The following is a 17,614-nucleotide window of genomic DNA, read 5'->3' as shown; positions in this document are numbered from 1 at the left end:
CTGCAGCTCCTGGAACACAGCAAGGGACCCGACTGTGAGAAGCAGTGATATCAGTCAGGTCACCGTAGTTTACAGCCAGGTTTGCATTGTACCAAGAGTGACCACAAGATTTTCAGATTGTAGGACACAGCGGCACAGTATTACGGCAATCCAGCAGTCAGGTCACCTGAGTTTACACTCGGGGGCTCTCCCTCGGCCCTCACTCAACTCAGTTGATCCAGATTCTGCATTGCCGAACTGCTGTGTGGCAATGTCCCAATATCAGACTGTCTGGCATCTGGCAGTGGGTTCAACTGAGTTCACTGAGAGCACCCGGGGGAGCCCACAAGTGTCGGGATTGTGGGAAACAGCGGCACAGCAGTCCAACAGTCCAGTAGCTGTGAGGCCCGGAAACCTTAAATGAGGCTTTAAGGGAGCCTTTTTAAGGTTCCTGGAGTTCACAGATGTTGGGACACCTGGAGGGTGTAAAGCCTTTAAGTGAGATTTTAAACAGCTGGTAATTCCAGTAACAATAAAGTCTAACTAAAAGGCTCCTTTTAAGGTTTATAGGCCTCACAGCTACAGGACTATCACACAGTTTGACAGTCCAGCACTGAGTTCAGCAGAGGTTACTTCTAGTTGGTTCTCATGGTATCCTCTGTGTGAACCACCATTTGTGACCTCAGTTGAACTCAGTGTCAGTATTGCGCTACTGACATGACAAGCAGTGTCATAGTCCAGCATCAACTTCACCTAAAGTCACTGTTGGTGGTTTTTAAAGTACTCTCTATGTGAGCCGCCAGCTGTGACCTCAGGTGAACTCAGTGCTGAACTGTCAAACTACACTGCTGCTGTGACTTGCAGTCCGACTCTGAGCTCATCTGAGGTCACAGATGGTGGCTCACACAGAGCATACTATGAGAACCGCTGGAAATTAACTTAGTGCTGGACGGTAAGACTGTGCTGCCACTGTGACAAGCACTCAGTCAGGCACTGAGTTCACCTGAGTTACAGTAACTTCTGGCAGCTTCCATGCTGCTCTCAGTGTGTCCCGGAGGCTGCAATGAGTGGTCATCTGTTCTTATCTCACTGCTCACCATGGCCTCTGAATGTAGTAGAGCCGGGATCATCGTAGGACATCATGTGGATTATGTCAGACTTGCAGAGGTGTAGTGGAGGTTAATACACTGGTAAAAGAGGGTGTTCTTTTTTATCACTTAAAATAAAGGATTTTTTGTGTTTGTGTGTTTTTTCTCTTCACTTAAAGGGTTGGTAATTGGGGAGGTCTCATAGACACCTCTCCATTACCAACACAGGGCTTGATGGCAGCTGTGACTTTTGACAGAGAATACTCCCCATGTTACACCAAGATATTATTTTGGAAAAATTCATATCCAATGGCATTGATTTTGTTAAAAGAAAATCTAAAAATATGATAATCTAGTTTCAACCATCCTATTTCTTTCACATAAACAAAAAAATACTTGTAATTTAGTCAAAATTTTGGGCATTTTACTTTTGTCTTGATTTACGGTATTGATTTTGTATTTATATGTTAGCCATATACTTAGTTTCACCGATGAATAAGGACCATTTTATGTGTCCAAAATACATAAGTTACAGTAGAGACCAAAAGTTTGGACACACCTTCTCATTCAAAGAGTTTTCTTTATTTTCATGACTCTGAAAATTGTAAATTCACATTGAAGGCATCAAAACTATGAATTAACACATGTGGAATGAAATACTTAACAAAAAATTGTGAAACAAGTGAAAATATGTCTTATATTCTAGGTTCTTCAAAGTAGCCACCTTTTGCTTTGATTACTGCTTTGCACACTCTTGGCATTATTTTGATGAGCTTCAAGAGGTAGTCACCGGAAATGGTTTTCACTTCACAGGTGTGCCCTGTCAGGTTTAATAAGTGGGATTTCTTGCCTTATAAATGAGGTTGGGACCATCAGTTGTGTTGTGCAGACGTCTGGTGGATACACAGCTGATAGTCCTACTAAATAGACTGTTAGCTGCTTTTTTCTTGCCATAATACAAATTTTAAGTAAAGAAAAACGAGTGGCCATCATTACTTTAAGAAACGAAGGTCAGTCAGTCCGAAAAATTGGGAAAACTTTGAAAGTGTCCACAAGTGCAGGGCAAAAACCATCAAACGCTACAAAGAAACTGGCTCACATGAGGACCGTCCCAGGAATGGAAGACCAAGAGTCACCTCTGCTGCAGAGGATACGTTTATCCGAGTCACCAGCCTCAGAAATCGCAGGTTAACAGCAGCTCAGATTAGAGACCAGGTCAATGCCACACAGAGTTCTAGCAGCAGACAAATCTCTAGAACAACTGTTAAGAGGAGACTTTGTGCAGCAGGCCTTCATGGTAAAATAGCTGTTAGGAAACCACTGCTAAGGACAGGCAACAAGCAGAAGAGACTTGTTTGGGCTAAAGAACACAAGGAATGGACATTAGACCAGTGTAAATCTGTGCTTTGGTCTGATGAGTCCAAATTTGAGATCTTTGGATCCAACTACTATGTGTTTGTGTGACGCAGAAAAGGTGAACGGATGGACTCTACATGGCTGCTCTCACCGTGAAGCATGAAGGAGGAGGTGTGATGGTGTTGGGGTGCTTTGCTGGTGACACTGTTGGGGATTTATTCAAAATTGAAGGCATACTGAACCAGCATGGCTACCACAGCATCTTGCAGTGGCATGCTATTCCATCCTGTTTGCATTTAGTTAGACCATCATTTATTTTTCAACAGGACAATGACCCCAAACACACCTCCAGGCTGTGTAAGGGCTATATGACTAAGAAGGAGAGTGATGGGGTGCTGCGCCAGATGATCTGGCCTCCACAATCACCAGATCTAAACCCAAAGGAGATGGTTTGGGGTGAGCTGGACCGCAGAGTGAAGGCAAAATTGCCAACAAGTGCTAAGCAACTCTGGGAACTCCTTCAAGACTGTTGGAAGACCATTTCCGGTGACTACCTCTTGAAGCTCATCAAGAGAATGCCAAGAGTGTGCAAAGCAGTAATCAATGAAAAAGGTGGCTACTTTGAAGAACCTAGAATATAAGACATATTTTCAGTTGTTTCAAACTTTTTTGTTAAGTATTTGATTCCACGTGTGTTAATTCATAGTTTTGATGCCTTCAATGTGAATCTACAATTTTCAGAGTCATGAAAATAAAGAAAACTCTTTGAATGAGAATTTGTGTCCAAACGTTTTGTCTGTACTGTACATGTCTCCTTCTACTTTTAATGGCTTTTTTCTGGTGTTAATGCTATTTCTTCAATAAATGGCTTTTTTAACCTAACATTTGGACATTGATCTGGTGCTGGACTCAATGTCACAGGTGTGACATGGATGACAGACAGTCATGTGATTTCTGGCAATAGAAGGTCATAGCGTTTGGCTGCACAAAATGTTCCTGCTTTTAATATTTATTGTAATAGCTAGCTTTCCTGCTGAATTTTCATCTCTTCCCCTTTTAGACCCAGCAGGAGCTCGCCTTCCATCTAGCTGCTGATTATCAGTATTCTCTTGTGCTTAAATACTCCCTTATTCCCTGGACTCGTGCTGGTGATATTATTCAGTTTATTCCAGCTCTGGTTGCAAGCAGGTGGCTTGCTCTCAACTGTAGTATCGTTGCTGAAGCTTGCTGAACGCCTGCCTGTGTCGTCTGTGGATATGTAGGTCATACTTTTTCCCCCATGTGTCTTCCTTTAGTATTTAGTGGGGTTGACGAAGAGCTCATCCCACCTTTTCCCTATTTAAGGTGCAGCACTACGGATACTTAGGGTAATGTACCCGTCTCGGTGCATAGGTGCAAAACCTATCTAGGGTAGTGAGGGACCCCAGGGACCAGCTGTAGGTTTGATCAAGGGTCACCATCGCCCACCTTCTCTAGACGCAGGTGTGCACTTCCCTTACCTTTCGCTGCTCGCTTGGTACTTCACCGGACCTACCATGACACTCAATCACCTTCAGATCCTGCATTTATCATGGGAGTGCCTCACTGAACCATTATGGGCTTCCACTAATGACAGTAACACAGTAAGCTGAAAGATTTTTCTTTTTTCTTTTATATTATAATGTGTTCTCGGTCTCTGAAACCTAAATATGGCATAATGCATCTGTAGCACCCAGGAGGCAGGGGGTAGTCAAGCACGGGTCTCGTACCTGCTTTACTCGTCACCGGGCCGGTGTGGTGGTCTGGGATGTCGCGGTAGCCTGCCCAGCTTCGTACCCCGAAGTGTACACCAATAAGGAGGAAGGATGATGGGGGTTGTAATAGGATGATTGTTGTGACGCCATCTGTGGTACGCGGCCACAGATTAGCCGCTGCTGCTGTCGCTGTCTTCCGAGGTGGATGGTAATAGCAGACGAAGATGGTATCACTCCCCACAGGCGGAGCAGGCCCTGGGAAACATGATGAGTGGAGTAGTGATGGCGATGGCCTTTGGCGCCGAGGCGTGGGGCAGTGGCGCCGGTAATAAGAGCCCAAGTCAAATGCTGCAGTTCCAGGTGTCTTTATTCACTCTTTGTGCCGCTCGTCCGGGTAGTACTGATCATCTGCTGTGATGGGCTCCGTCGAACCCGGATTCCTTGAAAGGTCAGTCCAGTGTTGTGCTCAGTGGGTCCCATCCTCCTAGCGCCTTGTGTGATGGATCACCATGGCTTAAAGCTACTTGGGGACCCCAGTCTGTCTCGAGAAGTACACTTGTCCCTATTTGCAGGTGCTGCAGATCCGCAGTGGGGCTTGGCTGTGTCCAAGGCCCAGGATCATATCTTGCACTGTGCTTTTAGGCTCTGTGTAGCCAGGGAAGCTTGCAACCTCCCCGTCCCAGCAGATTCTGGAAAACCAACTTGAAGAATGAGCTTCCCTAGGGTCCTGCACCTTGCGCCGTGCCGGTTCCAAGGGAGCAATGAAGCTCTCCCTTCGGCAACCGCAAGAACAACTCCTGTGTCCCACCAGAGCACCGGTAAGACACGTCTGCTCCTGTCCTCTTCTGCTGGAGAACTCCTTAACTGTTGTGTTGTCTCCTAACTCCCCCTGGTGGCTGCTCCTCTCCCGGGTCCCTGTCGCTAGTGGGTGGTGCCCCCCATGTTTGAAGGCGACCTTAAGACCCTACCCTAGCCCGGTCCCCAGTGGGGAGGGCAACCTGTTACACCTCGTGGCTCTCCTGTGGCAAGGAATGAGGCAGTCTCCTTGCCTGCCACGAGCGCTCCTGCTCAGCAGCGCCGAAGGTCTGCCAGACTGCGCAGAGTGCAGGAGAAACCTCCTCAGAGAGGCAGCACAAGGGTGACACCTAGTGGTACTCCTGTTGCAAGAAATGAGGCGGTCTCCCATTCCTTGCCTGCCGCGGCTCCTCCTGCTCAGCAGCCCCGAAGGTCTGTGAGGTTGCGCAATGTGCAGAGGCTTTCTGCTCAGGGAAGCAGTGAGACTCCCGTTATCTCTACACATTGTGAGACCGAGGATCCCGCCTCTATTTCCCAGAGGCAGGAGGGTGAGCATGTGCAATGCTTGGTGGGTCCTGATTCGCCCACTCACGTCACACGGCTTGATGACGAGGCTGGTGACGTGGTGAATCCTGACTGGCCAGGCTGGGACGTCGTGGATCCTGATTGGGTCAAGTCCGTCATCTCCGCCTCGCGCCCGCCCTTGGCTGGAGCGACACCTCCTTAAAAGCTCCTCCTGCCATCTTGGCGGCGCGCGACCGTCCTTCTATGTTTGGATGTCTGGCAGCGTGCTGCCACGCCACTGCTCAGGCATTATCGTCTTCCGTGGGCTTGGCCCTTGCTGCTTAGGCAGCACCTGGTTTGCAGGCTGTGTCCCTGCCTTGCTGCTCCGGCAGTAGCTCCTTCGACAGGCCGTGTTCCTGTTCCAGGTGAGCTCCTCGAGTCTCCACCGGACTCACCTGGTTATTGAAAGCACACGTGCGTGGGCACCTCTGTGCTACCCTTGTGCCATATTCTCGTGATTTCCACTGGCACACGTGCGTGGGCACCTCTGTGCTTCCCCGTGCAACAGGTACACCGAGCCGTGTGATCCCTGCCATACAACCCTCACGGGTTAGGGCAGACCGGTGTACGTAGATCGTCTGTGACATTCCAGACGATCGCTAGCAGCAACCCGCTCACTCTTCACCCACCATAGCAGCGGTCCCTTACACCGCACAGTGGACCTTGACCGGCGGAAGCTGTCCATTCCCCATCTTGGCACGCTTCCCCGGGTCCCCCTTGTAACATTACAGTCGCGCCAAAGGTCTGGCTATGGCTGAAGAGCAGCAGCAGTTGCTGCGTTATGTGCAGCAGTTGGAATCACGATTGGCAGCAGTGGAGCAGTCTTCCTCCGACAAGACTACTCTGACGACAGTCGCCACCCAGGCGGCTACCCAGGCTGTGCTATTGGGCGGAAGGTCTCCTCGCCTTGCGCTTCCAGAGCGCTTTAGCGGGGACAGCTCCGAGTGCCGTGGCTTTATAAACCAGGTCACCACTTACTTAGAGCTGTCCGCGACTCTTTACGCTACCGAGAAGGCGAAGGTAGCCTTCGTCCAGTCCCTGCTCACAGGGAGAGCGCTGAAGTGGTCCACGCCGTTGTGGGAGCGCGGAGATCGGGTGGTTAATAACTTAGCAGCCTATCTTGGGGCCATGAGAATGGTGTTCCTCGGGCCTCAAGTCACCCACGACTCCGCGCTGCGCCTCCTACGACTTCGGCAAGGGTCCGCTTCAGTCGGGGACTTTGCCGTACACTTTAGGACACTTGCCGCAGAGCTGGACTGGCCGGATAAGGTCCTTGTCCCTGTGTTCTGGGAGGGCCTGGCAGGGTTCGTCAAAGACGCACTGGCCACGCGTGAGGTGCCTGCTACTTTAGAGTCCTTGATTGTGGTTGCCTCTCGCATAGACATCCGCCAGGCGGAGCGGAGGCTCGAGGTTTCTTCTGCACCCACGTCCTCACGGCCTAAAAAGCGTCTGGCTCCCGTCTTCCACCAGACAGGTCTCCCAGCCAGCTCTGTAGGCGACTCCGTGGAGTCAATGGAGGTGTCCAAAGCAGTCTCCTCTACCCCAGGTTCTCGGTCTGGTGTCATCTGCTTTTCCTGTGGGCAGAGGGGACACATAGCTACCCGATGTCCCAAACCGTCGGGAAAAGACAGCGTCTAGTTTCCATCAGAGGGGGGTTCCTAGACGCTGCTTCTCCCTCTAGGTTGACTATCAGCGCCCAGTTGCAGTTTGGCACTACTCTCTTCTCTGCTCTGGCCTGCCTGGACTCAGGCGCTGATGGCAATTTCATTTCGACCTCCCTGGCAACCCGATACTCAGTTCCCCTGGTTCTCTTGCCCAAGCCACTCAGGGTTCGGGTAGTCAACGGGTCCCTACTAGTCGATTCCATCACCCAGATCACCATCCCTCTCAGGATGAAAGTACCACCAGGACACCATGAGCAGGTGTCCTTCCTGGTGCTTCCAGGGGGGACGGATGAGATCCTACTGGGCCTCCCCTGGTTGAGACAGCATGCTCCTATACTCAACTGGGCAACAGGGGAGATCTCATCATGGGCAGGATCCTGTAGGGAGCACCTCGTGACTACCGAACCACCCGCTACCATTAGGTCGGTTGGGTCCTCAGGGAATACAGGGGAGCCAGGTTTACCGACACCTTATGAGGCCTACAGGGACGTCTTCTCCAAGAGGGCCGCAGATACCCTTCCTCCCCACCGGCCATACGATTGCCGAATAGACCTGAAGCCAGGCTCCGAGCCCCCTAGGGGCAGAGTGTATCCCCTCTCTGCTCCAGAGACGGAGGCTATGTCCAAATATATTCAGGACAGCCTGGCAAAAGGGTTCATTCGCAAGTCTATTTCACCGGCCGGTGCGGGGTTCTTCTTCGTGCAAAAGAAGGAAGGGGATCTACGCCCCTGTATCGATTACAGGGGATTAAATGCAATCACGATCAAAAACAAATACCCTTTGCCCCTCATTACGGAGTTATTTGATCGATTCCGTGGGGCAAAGATCTTCACGAAGCTGGATCTACGCGGGGCGTATAATCTAGTGCGAGTCCGAGAGGGCGATGAGTGGAAGACCGCCTTCAACACCAGGGACGGTCACTACGAGTATCTCGTAATGCCCTTCGGACTCTGCAATGCCCCCGCCATATTTCAAGACTTTGTGAATGATGTTTTCCGGGATTTGTATCTTTCCGTGGTTGCATACCTGGATGATATCCTTATCTTCTCCCCCGATCTTGCCACCCATCGGAGGGATGTCATCCGAGTACTTAAGAGGCTCCGCACTCATTCGTTATATGCTAAGCTAGAAAAGTGCGTTTTTGAACGTGAATCCTTGCCGTTCCTGGGGTATATCGTGTCCAGTCAGGGGTTAGCAATGGATCCGGGGAAGTTGGAGACAGTGATGAAATGGCCTGAGCCCCGCTCGCTGAAAGCGATCCAGCGATTCTTGGGGTTTATCAATTATTATCGCCAGTTCATTCCCAACTTCTCGACGGTGGCAGCACCCATCATTGCCCTTACCCGCAAGGGCACTAATCCCAAAGCATGGACACAGGAAACGGTAGAGGCATTTCACACCCTCAAAACTTACTTCTCCAGAGCTCCCATCCTTCATCGTCCAGACATCTCCAAACCCTTCCTACTAGAGGTAGACGCCTCTTCGGTCGGTGCTGGTGCAGTCCTGTACCAGAAAGACGAACGAGGAAGGAAGCATCCATGTTTCTTTTTCTCCAAAACCTTTTCTCCGGCCGAGAGGAACTACTCCATAGGGGATAGGGAGTTACTGGCGATGAAACTGGCATTCCAGGAATGGCGGCATCTCCTGGAGGGTGCGAAGCATCCATTTGAAGTATTTTCCGACCATAAAAATCTCACATACCTCCAGACAGCACAACGCCTGAACCCAAGGCAGGCCCGTTGGTCCTTGTTCTTCTCCCGGTTCCGCTTTATTATCCGCCACCTGGCCGGTGAGAAAAACGTACGGGCCGATGCCTTGTCACGTTGTATGGTTGTGTTGGAGGAGGACGAGGAGGAGCCTCGTCTTATACTACCCCTGGACAGCTTGAGGATGGTCACTCCCACTTCCTTGGACCAGGTGCCACCTGGCAAGACCCTCGTTCCCCCTGAATTACGGAATGAGGTGCTATCGTGGGCCCATGCCTCCAAGGTCGGGGGTCACTTTGGGATCAAAAGGACCAGAGACCTTGTGACCAGGCACTATTGGTGGCCGAGACTACCCCAGGACATACAGGAGTATGTGGGAGCCTGTATGTCGTGTGCACGGAATAAGCCGTCCCGGCAGAGACCGGCAGGTCTTCTTCACCCACTGCCAGTGCCGTATCGTCCCTGGGAAGTGGTGGGAATGGACTTCCTGGGAGATCTGCCCAAGTCAGCAGGCCACAAGGTCGTATGGGTCATCACGGATCACTTCTCTAAAATGGTCCACTTGGTGCCTCTCCCACGACTCCCGACGTCACGTGCTCTCGCCACCTTATTCATTAGGCATGTATTTAGGCTGCATGGCATGCCTGACAAGGTGGTGAGCGACCGGGGTCCCCAGTTCGCGTCTCGCTTCTGGAGAGAGCTCTGTAAGCTCCTGCAGATAGAGCTGAACATCTCCTCCGCATACCATCCCGAAACCAATGGACTGGTGGAGAGGACCAATCAGACCTTGGTAACTTACCTCCGCCATTTTATCTCCGCGCACCACGACAACTGGGCTAACCTCCTTCCTTGGGCCGAATTTGCCATTAATAATTCGGTCCATGAATCCTCTGGCCAGACTCCGTTCCTGCTCAATAACGGACAACATCCCAGAATCCCGGTTCCGATGCCCATTACGTCACCCGATCCTAGAGTGGAGGATTGGGCGACCGAGGCCCGGGAGATCTGGGATAACACCCAAGAGGCCCTTAAGAGGGCTAAAGACCGGATGGTGACAACAGCTGATGTGCACCGCCGCTCGGCACCATCCTTCGCCCCTGGTGACCTAGTGTGGCTGTCCTCTAAGAATGTTAACCTACGGGTACAGGCAGCCAAGTTCGCCCCTAGGTACCTGGGTCCGTTTAAAGTACTAGAGCAGGTAAACCCGGTGGCATACCGACTCCAGCTCCCTCCACGCTGGGCTATAGCCAACACCTTTCACGTGTCCCTCCTGAAACCCGTACGACTTAATAAGTTCTCGGGGTCCCTGACGCGTCAAACCGACTCTCCGTCCGACGACCCTGAGGTGGCGAAGCTTGTGGAGACAAAAGTCATACGGGGCAGGAGGTACTACCTCGTGGAGTGGGTCGGCCGTGGTCCAGAGCATAGATCCTGGGAGTTGGAGGATCATATCCACGCCCCGGGTTTGATAGCGGCCTTCGAGCACGGGCAGGGGGGGGCCTAGACGGGGGGGTAATGTTACACCTCGTGGCTCTCCTGTGGCAAGGAATGAGGCAGTCTCCTTGCCTGCCACGAGCGCTCCTGCTCAGCAGCGCCGAAGGTCTGCCAGACTGCGCAGAGTGCAGGAGAAACCTCCTCAGAGAGGCAGCACAAGGGTGACACCTAGTGGTACTCCTGTTGCAAGAAATGAGGCGGTCTCCCATTCCTTGCCTGCCGCGGCTCCTCCTGCTCAGCAGCCCCGAAGGTCTGTGAGGTTGCGCAATGTGCAGAGGCTTTCTGCTCAGGGAAGCAGTGAGACTCCCGTTATCTCTACACATTGTGAGACCGAGGATCCCGCCTCTATTTCCCAGAGGCAGGAGGGTGAGCATGTGCAATGCTTGGTGGGTCCTGATTCGCCCACTCACGTCACACGGCTTGATGACGAGGCTGGTGACGTGGTGAATCCTGACTGGCCAGGCTGGGACGTCGTGGATCCTGATTGGGTCAAGTCCGTCATCTCCGCCTCGCGCCCGCCCTTGGCTGGAGCGACACCTCCTTAAAAGCTCCTCCTGCCATCTTGGCGGCGCGCGACCGTCCTTCTATGTTTGGATGTCTGGCAGCGTGCTGCCACGCCACTGCTCAGGCATTATCGTCTTCCGTGGGCTTGGCCCTTGCTGCTTAGGCAGCACCTGGTTTGCAGGCTGTGTCCCTGCCTTGCTGCTCCGGCAGTAGCTCCTTCGACAGGCCGTGTTCCTGTTCCAGGTGAGCTCCTCGAGTCTCCACCGGACTCACCTGGTTATTGAAAGCACACGTGCGTGGGCACCTCTGTGCTACCCTTGTGCCATATTCTCGTGATTTCCACTGGCACACGTGCGTGGGCACCTCTGTGCTTCCCCGTGCAACAGGTACACCGAGCCGTGTGATCCCTGCCATACAACCCTCACGGGTTAGGGCAGACCGGTGTACGTAGATCGTCTGTGACATTCCAGACGATCGCTAGCAGCAACCCGCTCACTCTTCACCCACCATAGCAGCGGTCCCTTACACCGCACAGTGGACCTTGACCGGCGGAAGCTGTCCATTCCCCATCTTGGCACGCTTCCCCGGGTCCCCCTCGTAACAGCAACCTGGTTGTGTGGTTGAGTTGTGTGAGTGATGAAACCGGTACAGACCTCCTCCAGATCCTGGTTAAGCACTATACCTTAAATGAGGTGCAGTACTTTGTGTCAACTGCAGCCTCAGGGGTGCCACAGATGTCTTACATTAAAGAGAAGATGTCAACAGGTCAAAAGTGGCCACTTATTTTTGTAATCTATCTTACTGATCCAGAGATATGGGCCTTTTTTAGTCCTATTTTCTATGGCCTTTATCAAGGAGGAGACACAAAAACCTTGGCATGTCTTATATTAAGCTTTGGCATTCATTTACGTCTTCGATATTTTGTTAGTTACACCATTAACAGAAAAAAAACTTACTTTTTCTCCTTTAGCACCTGGTTTTCCCGTTAATCCAGGGACACCTCTCTCACCCTAAAATATAAAATGATTAAATTTCTTGGTAAGATCATGGGGTGTACCTTTATATTACCATGTTAATTTTATAGCTCTGCCTATTAGATGCTTTTTTTTTTTAGAACTTTGGCAGCTGTACGTGTGTCAGATTTATAATAGAAGTAATCAGTATTACTAAGTATAGCCCATCAGCTATAGAGTGGGTGATATAAGTATTGAACACATCACCAATTTTCTAAGTACCATGTTTCCCCCAAAATAAGACACTGTCTTATATGAGTTATTGCCCTAAAAAATGCACTAGGGCTTATTTTTATTGAAGAATGGGTTGGGGGTGCGTTTACCCCCTCAAAAAGGTAAACACCCCCCATGAGAATCATACTTGCAATCCTCCTGTGATTCACAGCAGGCGCTCCCAGCAAGTCCTTGTGTTCTCCACAGCGGTCCTCCCCTGCTTCTGACGCTACAACGCAGGTCCTCATGTTCCACTGTGTCCAGGGGCGAGCTGGGCCGGTAGGCAGGCGGGCAATTGCACCCCAGGCTGCTCTCCCAGCTATTGTAGAGGGATGGCCGCCTGCTGCATAATGTCCTTATAACACACATGGCTGCGCACAGTGAATTGCGCGCGGCCGTGTCTCCCGTACTGTGATGTGGCAGGGCACACTGACACTTCTACAGGCGCAGACAGTGCTGACCGGCCACATAGTACAGGAGACACAGCCGCGTGCAGTTCACAGTGCGCGGCCATGTGTGTTATAATGACGTCATGCAGCGCGCGCTGCCTCCATCCAGCCGAGGAGCATCAGACAAGGGTTGTGGCTACATCCCAGTGGCTAGAAGGTAGAAGCTGCCTGGGTAGTGGGCGTGACTGGCTTTGTTAGTGGGCGTGGCCATTTTTCGTCCTGTCCACTATAATCATACAGGCTTCACCCCCCTTCCTCTGCGCCCCCCATGCACCTCCCATCTGCGCCCCCCATGCACCTCCCATCTGCAGGTCTTACCTCAGACACCTGCTTCTATTATAAAGAACTCCAGGACACCTGGAGTTTCTTTCTGTTATCAGCTGTGTTGCTGAGGCCCCGCCCCTTCTGATCACATGGACGTGACACACACACACACACATCACAGGTCCTTTAACCTACAGGGATTTACCATCAAACAAGTATGTGGTCGCACGGGAGAGAAGAAGAGGAGAGAAGTGTCCCCCAATCATCAAAAGTAAAAAGCTCCCCAGTATGTGTCTGTGTGTATAGGATTGTGTCTGTCTTTTGTATATGATTATTTGCATGTGAATGTTTTCAAATATGTATACGGTTCTATGTGACTATATCTGTGTATGTGTGTGTATACAGCTGTACGCAGGTGTCTGTGTGTGTGTATACATCTGTATGCAGGTGTGTGTGTAGGTGTATACGGCTGTACGCAGATGTCTGTAGGTGTATACGGCTGTATGCAGGTGTGTGTAGGTGTATACGGCTGCACGCTGTGTGTAGGTGTATACGGCTGTGTGTAGGTGTATACGTCTGTACACTGTGTGTAGGTGTATATGGCTGTATACTGTGTGTGCATGTCTATGCCGTGTCGGTGTACATGTCTGTATATGTTTACACATCTCTGTACTGTAAGTTTATATGTCCGTATTTCTGAGGTTGTGTATGTTTGTAAGATGCCTGTATGTAAGGCTGTGTGCCCACGATCAGTGTTCACAGAGTTTTGGATTCAGAGTGTTGTCACTGCATTGTACAGTACAAGCACAGTGGATGAGATTTCTAGAAATCCTATGCCCACTGTGCATGTACAGCCCACAGTGGAAACGGACCTGTGGTGCGGTTCCCCGAGCCCTGGCATGTCAATTTATTGCTGTGTAGCCACAAGTGTCTCCACAGAGAGAACAGAAGAGAGAGACCACAGCGGCCCAAACCCTGACTGTGGACACAGGCTGCTGTGGTTCTTGTGGAGAGCACTCATGGACCCGCAGGAGAGGACCATAGGCACGTAACCTTATAGTGTATTGTATATGTGTAAAACTTATCTTTAGGGCACAACACTAAATCTATACGGGTGAGTGTCCACCTTCAGGTGTCTCCCCGATCTGTGCACAGCGTGCTTTCTCTGGTAAAGATGCTAGGCTCCTGGGCGGGAGATCGCGCTGTCGGTGCCCACCATCAGAGTGACTGTCAGTGGATATTCGCTGTATTCTCCCGCTCAGAACACTAGCATCGCTGTTAGCATAAATTGACATACTGAGAATAGGAAAGCAGCGCCACAGGTCAGTTTATGGAGCATCTAAAAGAAGCCCAGGGGGCCAGAGATTGCTATAAATTCCATCCACTGTGCCTGTACTGTACAACAGAGCATTTTGGACGCTTTGCGTCCAAGACACTGCTGACACTGATTGTGGGTACGGGCCCTAAGGGCTCTCTTACATATGTGTTAGGGAATTTCATTTGTCTTTCCATGTTTATGAAAAGAAAAGTGAAGTTAACCCCTGCACTGTGACATAGCTATGTCACCACCTTATGACCTCCTTCACATGTCTGTGTATGTGGTATGTGTTGTATCTGTTTTTTACACGGTTACCACGCGTACCCATTATAAGCTATGGTGCTGCTCGCATGTCCGTGTGTTTACACAGACCGTGTGTGATCCCTACGAAGACATCTGTTTTTTCCCCAGCAGCATGCACATGACAAGGGCCAATAGAAGTCTATGGGGCCGTGAAAAACATATACAGCACAGAGATGGCATAAGTGTATAGTCCGTGTGCCAGCCGTGTTAAGTACGAGTTTAACAATGAAAATCTAGGATAAGCTTTGTAATTGCTGTATATAGTTAGCTGGGTTATGGCACTGTATCTATGTAGCAAGTGTGGTTTTGCTCCTATATCAATACAGTAAGCTCAGATATGGTACCATATTTAAGCAGTAAGCTAAGTTCTGGTACTATGTCTATGCAGTAACCTTGTTCTGTTGCTGTAGCTATGTAGGAGGCTTGGTGTCCTGTTGCTGTTTCTATGTAGTAGACTGAGCAAGTACGATTTTGTTCCTGTATGGGTACAGCAAGCTCGGTTTTGCTCCTGTACCTCTGTAGTAAGCTCGGTTCTGCTCCTGTATCTCTGTAGTAACCTCGGTTCTCCTCTCATATCTCTGTAATAGGCTTGGTTCTGCACCCTTATTTCTGTAGTAAGCTCAGTTCTGATCTCGTATCTCTGTAGTAAGCTCGGTTCTGCACCCATATCTCTGTAGTAAGTTTAGTTCTGCTCCCATATCTCTGTAGTATGCTTGGTTCTGCTCTCATATCTCTGTAGTAAGCTCGATTCTGCACCCTTAGGCTAGTTTCAGACATCCGTGTTTAATCAGGTACCAGTCACATGCATGTTTATGGTACATATGTTACACGTGTATCATACGTGTGACATACTTGTGACATCCATGTTTGCATACATGTGACACATACCGGGTAAAACACGTGTCTCTGTAATGAATAAATGTTCTGTATTTACCTGTATCCAGCAATGTTGTCTCCGGCTCTGCTGCTTCCCGCTCCTGATCCCCGCTCATTATTTTCATTGATTATTCGCTGCCTGAGGATCTAGAAGCCGGAACATCGCGGGGACAGGCTGGGTACAGCACAGCCGAGGACAGCATCGCTGGGGACATCACTGGGGACATCGCCGGTGACAGGTGAGTATACAGCAGTTTGTGCAGTGACATCCAGGATCTCATCAGGGTTCCAAATGAACTCTCATGAACCCTTGGAAGTCACCATCGTGACACTCGCTGTAACGCAGTTGTCGCAGGGGTGTCATCAGGAGGTCATCAGAGTTCATTGGGAAATTCGATGACCTCCTGGACGTCCCTGAACACACACACTGCAGGCAGGATACTCACCTGTCACTAGCGATGTCCCCAGCCATGCTGTCCTCTGGGGTGCTGTCCTCGGCGGTGCTGTCTCTTTTGCTGTCACCGTGATGCCACTGCTCTCAGCTGCTCAACGCGGTGAATAATCAATGAAAATAATGAGCGGGGGTCAGGAGCGGGACGCAGCAGAGCCAGAGACAGAATCGCTGGATACAGGTAGATATAGAAAATCTTTTTATTTAAAAACCCGTGTTTTCTCTGGTACGTGTCATACTGATGTCACACGGATCACATCAGTGTGCGGTCCGTGTGACATCCGTGCTGCTGGAGAAAAAATGGGCACGTCTCCGTGTGAAATAGCGGGGCCACACGATCCGTGTGAAAACACGGCCGTGTGAGAGTGCACAATAGGGTAACATGGGTACGTGTGACATCCGTGTTAAAAACGGATGTCACACGTACCTAAAACACGGACGTCTGAAACCAGCCTTATTTCTGCAGTAATCTCGGTTCTGCTCCCTTATCTCTGTAGTAAGCTCAGTTCTGCTCCCATATCTCTGTAGTAAGCTCGGTTCTGCTGCCATATCTCTGCAGTAAGCTCGGTTCTGGTCCAATATCTCTGTAGGAAGCTTGGTTCTGCTCCCATATCTCTGTAGTAAGCTCGGTTCTGCTCCCATATCTCTGCAGTAAGCTCGGTCCTGTTCCCTTATCTCTGCAGTAAGCTCGATTCTGCTCCCTTATCTCTTCAGTAAGCTCGGTTCTGCACCCTTATATCTGCAGTAAGCTCGGTTCTGCACCCTTATCTCTGTAGTAAGCTCGGTTCTGCACCCATATCTCTGTAGTAAGCTCAGTTCTGCTCCCATATCTCTGTAGTAAGCCCAGTTTTGCACCCATATCTCTGCAGTAAGCTCGGTTCTGCACCCTTATCTCTGTAGTAAGCTCAGTTCTGCTCCCAAATCTCTGTAGTAAGCTTGGTTCTGCACCCATATCTCTGTAGTAAGCCCAGTTTTGCACCCTTATCTCTGCAGTAAGCTCGGTTCTGCACCCTTATCTCTGTAGTAAGCTCAGTTCTGCTCCCATATCTCTGTAGTAAGCCCAGTTTTGCACCCTTATCTCTGCAGTAAGCTCAGTTCTGCTCCCAAATCTCTGTAGTAAGCTTGGTTCTGCACCCTTATCTCTGTAGTAAGCTCAGTTCTGCTCCCACATCTCTGTAGTAAGCCCAGTTTTGCACCCTTATCTCTGCAGTAAGCTCGGTTCTGCACCCTTATCTCTGTAGTAAGCTCAGTTCTGCTCCCAAATCTCTGTAGTAAGTTTGGTTCTGCACCCATACCTCTGTAGTAAGCCCAGTTTTGCACCCTTATCTCTGCAGTAAGCTCGGTTCTGCACCCTTATCTCTGTAGTAAGCTCAGTTCTGCTCCCATATCTCTGTAGTAAGCCCAGTTTTGCACCCTTATCTCTGCAGTAAGCTCAGTTCTGCTCCCAAATCTCTGTAGTAAGCTTGGTTCTGCACCCTTATCTCTGTAGTAAGCTCAGTTCTGCTCCCATATCTCTGTAGTAAGTCTAGTTTTGCACCCTTATCTCTGCAGTAAGCTCAGTTCTGCTCCCAAATCTCTGTAGTAAGCTTGTTTCTGCACCCTTACCTCTGCAGTAAGCTCAGTTCTGCTCCCATATCTCTGTAGTAAGCTCGGTTGTGCACCCTTATCTCTGTAGTAAGCTCGGTTCTGGTCCAATATCTCTGTAGGAAGCTTGGTTCTGCTCCCATATCTCTGTAGTAAGCTCGGTTCTGTACCCTTTTCTCTGCAGTAAGCTCAGTTCTGCTCCCATATCTCTGTAGTAATCTCGGTTTTGCACCCTTATCTCTGTAATAAGCTTGGTTCTA

General features: G+C 50.3%; 1 protein-coding gene across 3 annotated transcripts in view; it reads right to left on the bottom strand.

Moving 5' to 3' along the window:
• Positions 1-17,614, bottom strand: part of COL15A1 (collagen type XV alpha 1 chain) — a 1,158,634-nt gene that overhangs the window by 613,392 nt on the left and 527,628 nt on the right. For all 3 annotated transcript variants that reach the window (XM_075314950.1, XM_075314949.1, XM_075314951.1), the window contains one exon: positions 11,840-11,893. In XM_075314950.1, coding sequence (XP_075171065.1) covers positions 11,840-11,893 — 54 coding nt within the window. The remainder of the gene's footprint in view (positions 1-11,839; positions 11,894-17,614) is intronic.

Source organism: Anomaloglossus baeobatrachus, chromosome 6 (genome assembly GCF_048569485.1).
Source record: "Anomaloglossus baeobatrachus isolate aAnoBae1 chromosome 6, aAnoBae1.hap1, whole genome shotgun sequence".
NCBI classification, from domain to species: domain Eukaryota; kingdom Metazoa; phylum Chordata; class Amphibia; order Anura; family Aromobatidae; genus Anomaloglossus; species Anomaloglossus baeobatrachus.
Note: the sequence above shows the minus strand (reverse complement) of the source record. Positions and strands in the feature narration are given on the sequence as shown.